This window comes from Taurulus bubalis (assembly GCF_910589615.1).
Source record: "Taurulus bubalis genome assembly, chromosome: 1".
Taxonomy (NCBI): Eukaryota; Metazoa; Chordata; class Actinopteri; order Perciformes; family Cottidae; genus Taurulus; species Taurulus bubalis.
The window spans coordinates 25,690,089-25,707,383 of record NC_136589.1 but is presented as its reverse complement, the minus strand read 5'-3'; the positions used below and the strand labels follow the sequence as shown (position 1 = coordinate 25,707,383).

At 41.2% G+C, this 17,295-nt stretch overlaps 1 protein-coding gene across 2 annotated transcripts; it reads right to left on the bottom strand.

Moving 5' to 3' along the window:
* Positions 1–2,070: 2,070 nt before the first annotated feature.
* Positions 2,071–15,804, bottom strand: LOC306741745 (ran-binding protein 3-like). Of its 2 annotated transcripts, none has more exons than XM_079224061.1 (16): positions 15,686–15,804; positions 15,493–15,529; positions 15,311–15,388; positions 15,131–15,202; positions 12,529–12,594; positions 12,217–12,309; positions 11,880–11,989; positions 11,494–11,607; positions 10,898–10,992; positions 10,710–10,785; positions 10,515–10,611; positions 9,374–9,501; positions 9,172–9,292; positions 8,308–8,450; positions 3,403–3,598; positions 2,071–3,207 (listed from the first exon to the last, which is right to left on the bottom strand). In XM_079224061.1, the coding sequence occupies exons 1-16, from the start codon at positions 15,791–15,793 to the stop codon at positions 3,164–3,166; spliced, it is 1,578 nt and encodes a 525-aa protein (XP_079080187.1). In that variant the 5' UTR covers positions 15,794–15,804; the 3' UTR covers positions 2,071–3,163. The 2 variants fall into 2 exon arrangements, with proteins under 2 accessions (XP_079080187.1, XP_079080188.1); XM_079224062.1 differs by having other exon boundaries at positions 9,374–9,498.
* Positions 15,805–17,295: the final 1,491 nt, after the last annotated feature.

The following is a 17,295-nucleotide window of genomic DNA, read 5'->3' as shown; positions in this document are numbered from 1 at the left end:
GTGAGTTGGATCAGATGGCGGGGGAGTCGGCTAGAAAGACCTGGCAAGCCCAAACGTGTAGTGAGGGTGAACTGGGAACTTCTGGCAGAGGATCCTGTCCGGGAGGTCTTCAACTCCCACCTCCGGAAGAGCTTCTCACAAATCCCGAGGGAGGCTGGGGACATGGAATCCGAGTGGACCATGTTGAAAGCCTCTATTGTGGACGCGGCTGCTCGGAGCTGTGGCCGGAAGGTCATCGGTGCCTGTCGTGGCGGCAACCCGAGAACCCGGTGGTGGACACCGGGGGTGAGGGAAGCCGTCAAACTGAAGAAGGAGGCCTTTCGGGCCTGGCTAGCCCAGGGGTCTCCTGAAGCAGCTGACGGGTACCGGCAGGCCAGAAGGGCTGCAGCTGCAATGGTCGCGGAGGCTAAAACTCGGGCATGGAAGGAGTTCGGGGAGGCCATGGAGAAGGACTTTCGGTTGGCCTCAAGGAAGTTCTGGCAAACCATCCGACGGCTCAGGAAGGGAAAGCAGGGGCTACCCCAGGCTGTTCTCAGCAGGGGGGGGAACTGCTGACCCGGACTGGGGACATCGTCGGGCGGTGGAAAGAGCACTTTGAGGAACTCCTAAACCCGGCCAAGATGTCTACAGTCTACAGTGCTTTGTAGACCTGGAGAAGGCTTTCGACCGGGTCCCTCAGAGGTTTTTGTGGGGGGTGTTGCGGGAGTATGGGGTGCCGGACCCGTTGGCACGGGCCATCCGGTCTCTGTACACCTGCAGTAGGAGCTGTGTTCGTATCCTTGGTAGTAAGTCAAACACGTTCCCGGTGGGTGTTGGCCTCCACCAGGGCTGCCCTTTGCCATGGTGCTCTGCTGGAAACCGGTAGATTGCTCCCTCCAGGTGGGGACAAACTGCCTACCCCAAGCGAAGGAGTTCAAGTATCTCGGGGTCTTGTTCACGAGTGATGGTAAGGTGGAGCGGGAGATCGACAGGCGGATCGGTGCGGCTGCAGCAGTAAAACAGGCGCTGTACCGGTCCGTCTTGGTGAAGAGGGAGCTGAGCCGGAAGGCAAAGCTCTCCATTTACTGGTCGGTCTACGTTCCAACCCTCACCTATGGTCACGAACTCTGGGTCGTGACCGAAAGAACGAGATCTCGGATACAAGAGGCCGAAATAAGCTTCCTCCGTAGGGTGGCCGGACTCAGCCTTAGAGATAGGGTAAGGAGCTTGGACATCAGGAGGGAGCTTGGAGTCGAGTCGCTGCTCCTTCGTGTCGAAAGGAGTCAGGATAGTCAGGATGCCTCCTGGACGCCTAGGTAGGAGACCCCGGGGAAGACCAAGGACACGCTGGAGGGTCTGCTGAACCTGCTGCCACCGCGACCCGACCACGGATAAGCGGCTGATAATGGATGGATGGATGGATAGTATCTGACTTTTGAAAATACATTGCATAGTATATAACAAAATAGTATAATAATAATTATATAGTATGCTATGAATTAATGTCATAACAAGTCAAAGTATAGTATACCATAAAAACAAAAAAATTGACATAGTATACTGTAGTATGCCATTAAAAGTTACAATATAGCATTTCATTTAAATGACAAGAATTCAAATTAAGTTGACGTTTCTGTATATATGTGAAATCAGTGATGTGAAAACAAGTTATTAGGATAGATATGTTTTATACCGTCAACATTTAAGGTCAGAAATGTGTTTTTTGTGTGACTTTCCTCCCACCGTCATTTATGGGGGCTATCAATAATACCACAGGAGTGACCACAGGAACAAAGATAAGGAGTTTGGGGGTTGCAGCAGTTATGTTCCTAATTTATATGATCAAGTTGGATTATGCTGTTATAAATACATGGATCAAATATTCATGACCTTCACAGGCAAGTGTTGATGTTATTCCTGCCCCATAGACCAGATCCAACACATAAATACAAAACAGATGTACCACCCTTCCTTTCTTTGGCTGTCTGAGACAATGTCAAGTATACCATTCTACTGATGTTGTGCTCTGAAATTTCAATCTAAGTTTTGATCTTTCACAGAAAATCAGGTTTTAGAAGGAAAAAAAACAAATGTCAGTCCAAAATGGTTTATTTTGTAAAGGGGGTAGTTGGAGATGAGAAAACATGGTGCGCTACTAAATGATATATTAAAATGTACATGACATTCAAAGGGTATTAGAGTTATCACTCAGATTTTCCACACATGAACTTAAGTCTTCATTCCAAATGACAGTGGATAAAAAGTTTGTATATCTTCAAAATAAAAAAATAAACACAGTAAACCCTTGGGATGCTGAAAAAAATAATCAAAAAGAAATAACAGTTACATGCAGAATGTAGACTGAAGCCAATTGTCTTAATTTTGAAGAGAACATTGAAAAAAAAAAAAAAAACAAGGTGAATGCCTAACATTAATTTAGAGATCTTCAGCTGTTTTGTCCTTACATCATGAACTCACATTAGCAGAAACTGCACTGTTTCAGTCTTTTATTCTGTATAATATAGGTCAATAGGAAATATAAGAAACTGCTATTAATGACAACTTGAGTGGTCTTAGCTAGCCATTACAAATGGCACATATGTGTTGAGATGCCTGATGAAAATGACAATCCAAAATAAATTACATTTGCCAAAACCTATCGTACAGACTGGATGGGATGGGTGGGGAACAGATTGACTGATGACTAGTCAAATACACTGTGAATGAAGCTCCTCTGGATGTGTGCCGTCCAGAGGTACGGCTGTAGAGTGAGTAAAAAGGTCCCAAAGTAGAAACTGCAGTCTTAACATGTGCCATACCTTAAAATGTAGAGGAAAACACCCTTACACTCATCAATATGATGAGCAGAAAAGTCCCAAACCAAAGCTTTGAAGTCTTTATTTTTGCTATCGGGGAGAGGAAAAAAATACTCGAAAACAAAAATAAAACACAAAACAGGAGAGGGTGGGAAGAAACGACTCCAGATATTACGCTGAATGCAGAGAAGATGAACTGCACGAGTTGGGTGAGACACTCCGGCACAAGGGGTTATTTCCTGGAGCTAGACTTCTAATATCCAAAAGTACTGGTCTGGAGGACCCATGTTGGTCAAGGGGTGTCCATAGAGATGCCTACAGCAAAATGCCTCAACGGCAGCATGTTAGCAGGCTGTCCAAGAGTGACGCTATGTGCTTCCTGCTGCCTGGCTCTCTCCTCCCTCTGAATTACCTACAGAAAAGAAAGTGAGAGCAGGTTGACAAGGGCTTTGTACATATTATCACCAAATGAACTGCTTCTATGGTACCGACAAGCAAAAGCAGCAATCAAACCCACAAATACTGCAAATCATGACATTGAATTGGTTTAAGAGTAAGTAAACCGTGGAGTGTTGAAACATGCACACTAACAATAGAAATCACTGACTCGTAGCAGGAGTGGAGGCTGAAGCTGAGGCGGAGGCATCGTCTTCCTCGTCGCTGTCATCCTCGTTGGACTGTGGTACCTCGGCATCGGGGATGGTTGTTGTGGGGGTCTCCGGCTCCTGGTCCGCCCTGCTCTTTAGGGCTAAGATACGGTGATGCAACGCTGCAGCCAGCTGACCTACATCCTTAGAGCTACCCTAAAGATTAGAGACACAGAGGGAGAGACTACTCAGCACAACTGAAAGGAAGAAAAACAACAACATTCATACTCACACTTGTTTGAGATTAGCCATTCCTGCGCAATTGGTCACTTGCAAATGCCACACAATGGATGCCGGTTTGATTTGTGTTTGACTTGATCCGACGTCATGCACACATGGGCAACATCACAAGATCTAAGTGGCCTGAATTTAATTATATTTTTTAACACTAGATTGTTGGCTATTAGTCCCTTGTTGTGTAATGAGGGTTAATTTAAAAACAAATCCTATATGGTTGATAATAATAAAGTAATGAGACTTAATAAAGAAATAATGAGAAGCCGAGTGCATTATAATGCAGACATAAGATTGAAGAATAGAATACAAAGCCAGATACACACATTTCCTATACAAAATTAAAGCTGCTCGCAGCTGTGACTGGGCCCTGACTGGACGCCGGCGGGTCGCCGGCTCTCCCGGCCTCGAACATCCGCTTGGCAGGCGAACGTTCTCGGACGGACGAGCCGGCGACCCTTTGGCTTACCCCGACGTGGTTGAAGCGAGGGCCCAGTCACAGCTTTAATTTAGAGAGACAGACGTATGTATGTATGTATGTATGTATGTATGTATGTATGTATGTATGTATGTATGTATGTATATTTTTTTATTTAGATGTTAGATATAGATGTTATATGTACATATATTTTTATTTGTAAATATGTATATACAGATACAAATGCGTATCAAAAGTGATGAAAAGCTTGATGTTTCATGGAACGCCATGGAAGTGGTGTGGTGACTGTTTCATATGGTTCTTGATCATACAATTAAATTAAAGTCAGTTCATTTAATATAGCCCAACATCACAAATTTGCCTCGAAGGGCTTTACAATCTGTACACATAACATCGGATCAGGAAAAACTCCCCTAAATAAAGATAGTAAAAACCCTTTCACAGTGAACAAAGGGAAGAAACCTGAGAGAGCAACAGAGGAGGATCCCTCTTCCCAGATGGACAGAAGCAATAGATGTCATGTGACCAGAATGAATAACTTAACGGAGTTCCAGCACGTTACATGAATATGACAGAAAGTATTAATATCATGAGTAGTAGGCATGGTCCACGATCCATGAAGCAGAAAGAGGTAGAGAGGATGGGCATCAGCAGGGCCGCATTTGCAGGAGGCAGGACTGGCTCTAGGCACAGCCACAATCCATGGAAACTTGAGGCAAGGAAGCGCAGAGGCTCCCGAAGAAGAAGAAAAAGGAAAAAAAGCAAGCTGTTGTAACACAACTGTACTTTTTCAAAACTGTTCCAAAGTTAACATGCTTTATGAGAGGCATGGCTTGAAGACATCTGCATGCCAATCTTAACTCATAGTCAGAGCGCCACCTACTGGGAAAATATGGCAATTTGAACTAGAAATGAAGGACGAAAACGAAATTGGCCGACTTCTGGTATGGTTTAGAGCATGGTCCCAAGAGACTTATTTGTAAGTTTATATGTGGTATATACGCCTATCAAATATTGTATATCTATGTTGAACGTACTGCAAGGGCTGCTTTGTTGAATTTACCCCTAAGAAGTTAATGGGTACTTTTCTTTTGAACACAATGAGATACAAACAAGCTTTTGATATGTTTGCATGAAATTGAACCATTAATGATCCACAGAAAATTTTGTACAAATTGAACCCAGCGTTTAGGAAGATTTGGGAATAAAATTGTTTTTCACAAAATTCAAAATAGTTGAAATTCTAAGTCGGCGGAGTTTAATACGACCACATACTTTTTTGTAGAGCAGACACAACCGGACATGTGTGCCAAATTTCAGGTCAATTGGTGATAGGGGGCAAAAACTGTGGGCTATCACATCTCACAGGTTGTCAAAAAAAAAACCCCACGTTTTTTAGGGGGCGCTATCTGACTTCCTGTACGGTTTAGAGCATGGTCCCAAGAGAGTTATTTTTAAGTTTACATGTGTTACATATGGCTACCAGGTTTCATACATGTAGGTCAACCGTAGCGCTGGGGGTGCTTAATTGAATATTTGTAGGGGGCGCTATCGAGCCAAAGTGCCATTTTGAGTCATTCAAATCACATCAGGTAACTACATCTTTGCCTTTAATTGTGTCTGCCAAGTTTAGTTACGTGACGAGCATGCCTAGTCCCTCAAAAGTGACTTTGTTGTTGACCGCGAAGGATGGGTCGCCACGGCAACAGCATTACACAAAAAAATCAAAAGCTTTAGGGGCTGGCATCATGAAAGTCTTATGTTTGTCTAGAAGTAATTGGAAGTTGATCTGATTGACCGACTAAGAGAAGCAAGCCAAAGTATAGAAATATTTACTTCCTGTTGCCATTAGGTGGCGCTATGACTAATAAAAAATTAGACTGCACATGACTTCAGGCCTGGAGGCTGATCAAACATGTGAAACCTGGAAAGGATCTTATTATCCTTCAGCCCACAGTTTTGATCAAGTTGGAAACTGTCCGACTTGATCTGAGTTTTTTTTCAACGCCCCCCTGCTGCTGTCGCCTAATCTTGTCTACTTTCCAGGCGAGGTGCAGCTCATCTCAAACGAGTCTGTTACACTACAGCTAGGACCTGAGGCTATGCCATTACCAAGCCTACTCCTGGCTAATGTCCGGTCAAAGGAAAATAAGATGGATGAAATAGGCTACAGGAGGTGGGACTCTGTGTTTACATCAGTGAAGTCAAATTTGTAATGTTAAGATCTCAGTCATTATCTGCCCATGCAATTCTTTTTATTGCTGCAATTGAAAAATCCTCCTGATGCAAATTAAAAAAAATGCATTTCAGAAATGCTGTTTTGTCTCATCAAGCATTCTCTTGTGTAGCAGCATACATGGACTAGGCTACAACTACATTTTGTTGTGCAACCCTGTGTTGCAGAGTTACAATAAATGAACCTTGGAAAAGGGAAATATGTATATGTGGGCCTGTCTTTAAATCAAGCTATTACAACAAAAAGGTTACTTCCACTCAAAAAGACATGACAACTACTTACGTTACCCTCTTGAATCACAACAGTCCAATAAAATGCCAGTTGAATAGCTCCAGTATATGTGCACCCACCAAAGTGTATGGGACTCTGGTGTCTCAAGATGGCTTGCTGGATCTCAATCATGTAGTGAGTAGGGCTGGGCGGTATGGCCAAAAAAAGGTATTTTGTAAGATGACGCCGAAAAGGACCGCCACCGCCATCGTTATTCACCACTTGCTCGCAACTGGCCAGCAGCTGTTTTGATTGGTACATAGGGAGCTAAACATGGAGAGATTTAGGACCCAGGGGAATCCCTTGATACTAGTGGCACATGCGTAGCGACTATTGTCATTCTTCAGCAGCCAGCAACATTTAATGTTTACAGTCACAGATACGTGTACAGCAGTCTGAGCTACTTACGTCTCACGGATAGAAGTTGACTCAGGGTGTGCAAGATATGACATCGCCAAAAGGTAGTGATGGCGAGATGAAGCTTCCTGAAGCATTGAAGCTTTCCATGCAATTGGTTCGCTCATGTACCGGAGCTTCATGGAACTTCATTTGCTCTACTGCGCCACCAAGTGGACAATAGATGTAAAACAGGCGGAGTGATCATAACGACACCATGGCTTTGGTGTGTGTGAAGCTTTAAATGGAATAAATTATGTTTGTGACGCCAATACATCAATTATTAACTTATTAATATTGTGTCTATCTTTATGATATATTGGCGGGGTCAAAATCAAAACTCGAAACAAATTGGGAGAGGGTTGTGATGTGACTGTGGGTCAGTGGTTAGAATATCTGACTTTCAGTCAGAGGATCGGTGTTTCAAGCCTCAGCTCCGCTTGTTGATGTGTCCAATTTTTTTAAAGTAAAAATAAGAACTTTTCCACTGTGCTGGGCTTTTTGAGACTATTTCGCCTGCTTTATAAAATACCCTTTCACAGGCACACATGAAGCTGGGTACAGAGAGGAAGGGGGGAATCCATTGAGTTTCTCTGCCTCTTATATTTCAAATCGCACGGCAAACCCACGAACCATTTTCTGAATCAGTCACGTGGTACGGCCGGCTCGCGAGGCTTCGAACGTCACCGCATACGTCATCGACACAAGCCTCGATACGCGCTTCACCAAAATCTATCTGGATTACTCGACACGCGCATCGAAGCCTCGACACGAAAGGACACATCACTACCAAAAGGCATGATGGGTAAAGCCCGCCCACTTTGCTGCACAGGAAAAGACTTCTTCCTGCACAAGAAAAGTCTTCCTGTGTGGGCGGTGTCATTTACCCAGCATGTAAAAACCCGATTAATTTACCCGATGTAAAACATGGCAATATATGCACAGTATTAGCAGATATTATTAAAACCGACCAACACTCTGCAAATGAAATAACAATGTGCAATTCTTTAAAGCAATTTTATGTGATCTTGGATTTTTACAACCAACGATGCTGTGGTGCGCTACACAGCAGACCAAAAGTGTCAGTGGTCCGACCCTCTCCTAGAGGGGGTTGGACATACGGTGGTCGAGAGTGTTGATGATAATCAAAGCTCATTCAGGTCAGGAGCATTAACCGCGTGTTCATATTAAGTACGATTGCCTACTCATCTCTCAGCTTTCACATTATAGTTAGTCTTTTTGTAGGAGAAGAAAAAGGAAAAAATGATTGCATAACTCTAGTATACATACCGATATTAGGAAGACCTTGACCCCCTGGTCCTCTGTGTCCATGGCAGTAATTCGTACACTCTTCTCGCTAGCTTTGTCCACCTGCATCTGGGCCCAAAGTTTAGTATTGAGGATCAACCGGAGGCTGCCCTGGGTCCTCATCACTGGAAGAATGTAAAAAGAAACAAACGCACACACAAAAGCAATGAAGAACAGATTAAAGTGTGTTTTTGTCTTTGGTATTCCACCTGACTATATAGTGCTGTGAGTTCTTGTTATGAAAGAGAAGTGTTCTTTCTAAAGTAACTTGAGGATGTTCTTCAATATTTTATTGTGCTAGTGTTATGTTCATCTCCATAAAGAGGATTAAAAAAAATACCATAAATTCAGAAACCTATGATCTGAAAGTGTTTTTTCCTATCTATTCTTAATTCTTATTTTGAAAAAGTTTCAAAATTCTGACATCTAAAAAAAAAAAAAAAAAATGCTTCTGGTGTGGAGGCATGAAAAGGTGTTTTGTCTTCGATTATAGATTTCTTTCTTTGGTGATAAAACACATCTTACTTCCATCACACATCGTGAGTGCAGACCTAGTCCATGCAAATGTGCATCACAGGAATGGGCTCCCCCTTGTGTTCAATGTTAGGTATTTTAATACTTATCAAGATGAAAACCACAACTAAGAACCATTTGTATTTTACCGAGTGTCATCTCCAAGTTATATGTATCTGGCACAAATAATCAACTCACGAACAAAACATCAGCATTCAATATATTGCAATTAAACTGTGCCCTGATCATTGAACCAGAAACAACTGGAGCTGTGCACATTCAGATGTTTATTTACTTTTTTAAACCCAAAGGAGCTTCCGAAGGTGTGTTTACCTAGACGAGACTGTAGCGTGCCATCCTCTGTTGATGCCATGTCGTTGAGCCTCAGCAAACCTCGACCTCTCTCTATCCACGACTGAGCAGTTTTCTCAAAAACATATAACTTGCACTGCATCTGAAGTAAGAGTAACAAAAACAAGAATTGTATTGCTTTCTGCCACAGTTATTCACTGCATGTGTTGAATCAATCTTCTACCTGTAAAACATTGCTTTCTGATTCCTCTCCAGTTTTGACGTCGACTTTCTCTAAGACGCACTTCTTGGCTGTGGCTTTGGTGTAAGCTGCTGCAGACTCCTCCAAAGACTCTGACACGCTATTCACTGCTGAGATAAAATACAGAAATGAGAAATCTTTTGGAGCTCACATTTGGTTTCCGAGATATTTTATCAAAAAATGATACGCTAGTTTGAGAGTCTCCTCTCACTCCTATATCATCTTGTAGTGACACAATAACCACATTCTGCAATTGGACCATCTAGGGCTGACGGGTGACAACGAAAGGCTGCCTGGCACTGTCACGTAACACTGGAGCTGAACAGCTTACTTCAGATCATATGCAAAGAGTAATTTCAGCTCTCAGCTCATATTAATGATATGCTAGCTATAACATGCAGAATGTCTTCTCATTGTCATTGGACAAAAAGAATAGTCACTGCAACATACTCAAACCACAAAAATGTATATACAGTATTATGTCACTCAAATTTGAGTAAATTTGACCGTGGTTGTAAAGTAAGAGTCCATGATCGAAACCAAATAAGAAAAATGGCACTCTAAAATAAATAAGCAGTGTATAGCCATAGCCTCTATTGTCATCAAACCAGGTCATGCAATATTCAATCTTGCATTTGTAATGTAGTATTTTCCTGAAAACAAGCAGATGGTATTTTCTCGTGATTTGAAGACATTTGACTTCACACAGATGTGAAAAGAATTCTGTACCGTACTTTATTCCAGTATTTGCATTTGTTTTGAATAAACTATGTGCTGGGGAGTGTAGATAAAATTGCAACTTGGACCTCAAATCCTAGATGTATTATTTATTACACTCGGAGCTCTTTGAGTGCTAATCAAAACACTGGCGCCAAACTAAATTTGATGTGGGAAAGAATAGACTTTACATAACATGTTAAATAGATGGACACACATTTCTATGAAGATTTCTAAGATTATAATTTGAATGTCACATTTCTGTTGAACTGCATATTTGAAAGCCTCAAGTCTTGCTTTTGTTGTTAGTAGTTATCACTTTAGTGCAGCCAAGCGTCTTTCTTAAATACATTAGTAACAAGTTAAACTAACATTTTTTCTGATAATGAGTGAGGTTTGTTTTTACCCTTTTCTGGGGTCGTTTCCTGTGATGAGGGCTCTGAAGCAGGGGCTGCTGAAACTTCTTTATTTTCCTCATTTGAGGACTCGCCCTTTGGGGGACTCTGAAAGCACAACAAAGCTGATCATTGGAATTTTGTTCAAAACACTACAAGTTTTTCAATATGGCCGACGTACTATACAACAGGTTGCACAAACTCACCAGAACTCGTTCAGACATGTTCTGCCCAAAAACAAATTTTGCCCCACTGTCTGTACTGTTTGTGGCATTTTTTGAACTGAAAGAACAGGAAAGAAGAAGAAATAGGCGAGTTGATGGAAGTTAAATATAGATGACGAGGAGTTGCTAAAAATACTCAAAAGGAGGACACATTTTCATTTGTTCATTACCTTGGGGTAGAGATGTACTGTAAGAAATAATTAGTGGCCTCTGAGTCCAGTGGTACGCCATCCTTTGACTTGCCTTCTTTACTGTTCTCTTCCAACTAGAGAAAAAAAGTTACAGTTTGAGTTATGCTTAAAGAAATGACGGAGTCTGTGAGAAAGAACAAAAATGTTCACAAATCCACATGAATTAAATTCCTGACTAACTTGCATCCTAGCAAGCAAAGTACCATTTCTAAAATCTTGTCAAAAATATTGCTGCCACAACAGTTCTAGACTGACCACAAAATGATAATGGACATCGTTCAAAGCACCACAGGAAATGCACCTATTATCAGGAACAACAAAACACTACAGGAAATTGTCAGAGCAAGGGAACTGAAACCCTTGACATAGTGAGAGTATAGCAATGCTTCAAGGACCAGTCTGAGGGACGTACTGGCAGAAATGGAAAATAATCAATAAATGTGATTCCATTAGTGCCTCATTATTTGAAGTTTCGACCCCCCTATGTCTGCTACATATACATATCTGTTTTTGTTCATCACACATTTTCACCTCCGTTTGTTAAACATGTGTAAGAAAAGTGGAAAATAACCCACCTTTGCTCTGTCTTTGATATTCTGACCAAACACAAAAGATATTGCTACATCCGTCTCCTTCTTTTCTCTTTCGTCTTTGTTACCACTTGCTCCATCTTCCTCATTTTCATGTTTCTGAAACAGGAACAAATAAACTTCATATTTGTCTGTATTTTTTTTTTTAATGCAATGCCAGTTCTAAAACAATGCAACATTGTTCTGACTAGAAGAAAAGCACATTTAACATTTTAATAGCTAATAATTGCATAACTTATTAATAGTAATTAAAAAACCTACAGTGTAATGGTCCCCCCCCCCCTTTATTTTCAGTGCCTTAAACAAAGCCTGTACTTAACTATTCTTTAATAACCCCTTGATTATAAAATGGAGCTTTAGCCACTCCTCACCTGTGACCTGCCCAGGGAGGCTGAGTGCTCTGTGTTGTTCAAGAAGAGCGACTGTGCCACAGTTTCCACATCTGACGACTTTTTCACACCGTTAGTTCCACAACTGGAATCTAAATAAACAGACAGAAAGGACATAGATAATTCACTTTTGTTTTTTTACTTTCCAAAAGGATATTTAGTCTGTAAGGCACATGCCAAAAACACAGTATGCACTTGCACTATGCAAGTTACCAATATTCAAAGTTGAATGAATTTTAGACAAAGAAGATATTAATGATATGATATTTTGATTAAAAGTATCAACTAATGAGTGCAGGTGACTCCAAGCTGCACTCACTGGACTCTATATGTGATTTAGAGGGCGGTGCCTGAAGAACTGCAGGGCGGAGGACACTGCGTTGCTGCTCCTTGGGTTTCTGACTTGGGACGCCTGCAACAGAGCCAACTTGTCTCATACTTTTTGAACACAATGAGAAGTTCTGGGTCTACATGTTCAAGTCTAGATCTACCATTTCCATTTCCATTTCTAAGAGGGGTCATATAAAAGGGTGCAAGCCTGGGTTCAAGTTCAAGTTTTTTTTTTCTTCATTTCCATTACGTCAGTGTGAGAAATGCTATACGATAAAGGCTCAAAACCTCAAACACCAACCTGAACTTGGTGCCTGTCCATGTATGAGAGTTGGTGGCTTTAAACGAAATCCCACAGGCTTCTCCTCTGGATAGACGGAGCACAGGAGAAGGAAGACATTAAAACATATCTTATACAACTTATTAACTGTAAGCTCCTTCTGTTTGTGCAACTTTCTAACCTTAGGGTATGTTACCACAAAGGTCCTTGTAAAACTTTGAGTTGTGTTGCAATCAATTCCTGTGCGGTAACATGGTGGGCTCTAGGATCTCTGATCTATTTCTCTCCATCTCAGTGGCTTTATTAGTTTGACATAACTCGGCTCTAATCACTGTTAAAGCAGAAAGCATTTGCAAAAACAGCATCCTCTTTTTCCCCAACATTTACGAGTCTGGTGAACATTCATTTTATTTTACTTTCTTTACAACCCGAGCCTTGTTTTAATTTTACAAACAAGGATCATTCTTAGGACATGGGAGGTGCACCAGAGATAGCTATGCAATGGACAAAGGCAACATAAAAGCCCAGTTTAATAAAATTTGCAAAACGACCAGTACAGTACGGTGGACCGGCCATACTTAGTGCAGTTTTCTATGCAAGTAGTTTACACAATCACTCAGTCTTTCATTTGTGTTCATCTTTTCTTTCAGTTCCAAATGAGTGCTTTATGCAATATTCTGAAAACGCTTATTAATTATGCCCTGTTTGTTTGCTGATGGATACCCCGTCCCCTCTGTAAAGCGTTGTCATCTGGTGACACTGTCCCTGCCAACTCTAAACACTTGGTGGCCGGTGATGAGAATCAAACAAAGCAAAAGTTGTGCAAGACATTACTATGACACAGAAAATGTACCGCTTTTGAATAATTCACACAAACGCTGCAGTCATAATTACAGAAAGTCTGATTTAGACATTTTATGTTGTTGTATTGCCCCTGCTGAAACGCAGCTGAGGAGATCGCTCGACAGTCTGAACAAAGCCAGGTATTTTACGTATTTCTGGTATGTGTACTCAAGCCTGGCTAATGAAGCTGAACCTGATAATTTCACAATAGTGTAATATTAGTTTTGCATTACTCCCGCCAATGAAATGCACATGGTGAACTATAACAACCATTGCCTCAGAGATGTGAACAGCACGCAACCAACTGCAATCTGATAAATACTGTATGTTTGAACTACAGGGATCCCAAACTTCAGCAAATGTTCTGCACAAGCATGGACCTGAGACCTGAACATGCATGTTTAAAGCAAAGCTGCCGACTTGCACTGCCATATGAGACACAATCTTAAGTTATATTTGATTCATCTGTTAAAGACAGGAAAGCCTTTCTCACAAATACAAAATAATTAATCTGAGGAAAACCATTATATATGTAAGATCTGATATGTAAGATACAGAATAAGGCACATCAGGCCACTAGCACCAAACACACCTGTCTTGTATTCCCTCGTAAGACATTCCACTGACAAATTCAGTGGCACTACACAAACAGCAGCCAATTTCCAGCTCATGACACTATGACTATAATAATAAACCCTGTGCTGTTTGCAATATCGAGCTCCACTTTTTCCCAATATTGGGGTCATCAATGTTGCTAAAGCGGACACAAATGCTTCGAAGCTTTGACCAATGCCATGATAATAGGTATCGGAATCAGTATTCGACTGGATTTTTGTTTTTTAGTCGCGAGAGGGAGGGTTCTCTCCCTCCCTCTTTTTTCAGAATATCCCTAGTACCAGCATGGTGATAGGTCTTTATAGGTCATAATGGTCCCACAATGAAGAAGCCTCCTCTGAATTGCAGGGGATTTTGAGAAGCCTCTCTCTAGTAGCAAGTTATATTCCAGGTCATACTGATAATAAGTTTACTAGACAAATGCAACAAATAGGCTTCACCTCCACTTGCTAGATATTGCACGTTCTTTTTGCAACACATCACACCAACTGACACAAACCATTTGTGCAGCCATAAACAGAAAGGAAGGAGGATCAAATAATTGCAAAAATAACCAAACCTCAACCAGACGCTAAAGGCAACGGCTTGAACTGCTACAAAGATGTCTAACTTGACTGCACTGATCTGGCACATTAAGTGTATTCTATTTTAGTAATTCTATAAAGATAAATACTACATGTAAGAGGCCATTGAGAGAAAATGTCAAGTTCTACATTCACTTATTTAAAATCATTCCTGAAAAGACCCACTTACGCCTGTGAAATGTGGCTGCCTATGGAAGATGGGCTTTGCATTCTTTAACTGCTTTAATCCAACAATAAGAACAGACCTACACAGCAGATAATTGAAGGGATCACTCTAAAATTGCCACATGCAAGATAACTAGAGTTGTTCAGAGTGAATGGAGTGCATTTGCAGGCAGGGAATACACACAACTTCATTGACATCTAATTTACAACTATTGATGTCACAATGTTAGAAAATATAAAGACATGGTCAAAGAGTATTTCTGGCATAGCAAAAGTTATTGTTTAGCAATTAATGAATTGTGTTTGTAGCCCCAAACTGTTAAAAAAAATACATGCGTAACTTCTGAAACTAAGATGTCTACTGCAAGGGGGCTTTAATCTGTGAAGAGAAACTAGTGGTGGTCTAGATGCCTCACCTGGCTCAGAGTCAGAGTTCCCAGTTGGAGACTGGCAGAAACTTGAGGGCATGAATACATTGTTCTTGGGAACTGCAAAGTAGCGAACAAGCATTGCACTCAGCATACAAATCAATGTGTACACCACAAGCAAAAACCAAGAAAAAACAAATGCTCTGCTTAGTCACCACGTGCCCTTACCAGAATGTGGGGGTGGGAACGATGACGTCCTTTCCCTTTTCACAGGGGGGCAATAGCTTCCCTCGTCTTTATCTGAATCTGAAAATAACAAAATATTCGTATTATTGCAATTTTAAAAAAAAAAAGAACATGAGAAAGATAATATTAACAAAGATAGAGGCCAGTTTGGACATTCAATTTACCTTCCCCATCCTCTGCACTTGAGCCATCCGCAGATCGCTGCAAGAGAAGTGAAAGATTTGAGCTCAACAACTTTTCTGCATTGTCTGTATTACAAGAATGCCATCCACTGAATGTCAGTATTTAAATTAGGTCGACAAATATATTAAATATGGCTTCAACTTCAATAGATACTTGAACAATAGAGACACGTACCTTCTGTGCTTTATCTTTTTGGAAAACAAACACAGGTGGCGCTATGGCAGGCTTGTCTGTTAAGAGAAGATATAGGCTGGTCATCCAAGCACTAATGTAAACAACCATGTCTTGTTTGAATTTTCTTCATGGTATATAGAGAGAAAAAAATAGATAATGCTATTGCCTACTTCTTCCCTGGCCTTGATTTTCCTCTTAGAAGCAGTGACAGCATGAGTGTTGATAAAGCTAGAAGGTTGTGTGCATTGGTACTAATCAGCATAATCATCTAGCACCAAATCAAACACCAAAATTCAATGCACAGTAATACATACCAAATTAATTAACATATACGTTACCACAAGCTGGAGAGGTGCACTTAGACATCCTATATAATTCACAGACTGTATGGTCGGCAAAAGTTATGGTTCACAAACTTACAGTGCCTGCCTTATACTTCTGGTGAAGAGAGGTAAAACACAACTGTTCAGTTTATTTATGTCAGATTTTGCTGGGTCATAAAAAAAAAATGTGTTAAGAGGAAGTGACTAAGGTGACTGGAAAAAAATACAATTCTATAATGCTGAACAATGTCAAATTTCAGGCAATGTCAGCTCGTCAAAAGAAAGCAACTCACATTAAATCATACTATACAGTTATTCATGCAATCCTTTTAAGAGTAGGTCTACCAGTAAGAATAAATCACATTATGTTGACCTAAACTAAACAATCATCAAATACCAAACAATATCAACCAATAACGTAAATACCAATGTATCACAAAGTCATCAGTCATTAGACAAGGCCAAGCAGTAACTGTAGCTACTTTTGAAATCAAAAAGGAGATTTCATTCAGCTCACCGCCAACGACTTTGTTGCTGCGATAAGCCATCATCATATCTAACCAAGAATAGCAATGGAATAATCTGATGCGACCTCAGGCCACTTAATAAATCTACCTTCACACTGTAACCTTTGTAAAATGTATAATCCTATAACGATAGCAGACAAAGGTTTTCCTCTGTCTGGGTTGGGCCTATAACACTGATCAGGTGTAGCATCGTTTTGAGCCTTGTTGGGGTATACATGCATGCGGTAATAGCCATATAGCCCACAGCACATTGCCAGGATTGTCTACCGGTCCAGCATTCACCATCACAACCGATCATGGCTAATACTAGCCGTTTATGTATGAAACACGTTTAATCGCAGACAGAAAATGCTGTGTGACCTATATTAGCGTCCAGCTTTGTATCCGACTGCGGATTGCATTCAGCTAACGTTATCTTAGTTTATGAAGGCAAGAATTCAGTCATGCATCACTGATATTCACAGTGGAAATGTAAGAAGCCCGGCTTGTGTTAACCAGCTAGCGTTTACGCTTTCCGACTCGTCCCAGCAAATAGTCGGCGCCACCGGTTGTTTCCTAAAGCCCCGAGCGCAGCATAGCTTACTGGATATTAGTTATTAGCTTGCTAATGCGCTCCATCCCGCATGAGTCATCTCGTCTGACAAGCAAAGTCACCAAGAAGCTCACTGAATTGGCCCAACCTACCGACACAACGAAGAGCAGATCTGAGCGGAATAAATGAGAATATAAAAGGAAGCACAACGATTGCGCCAAAGCATCT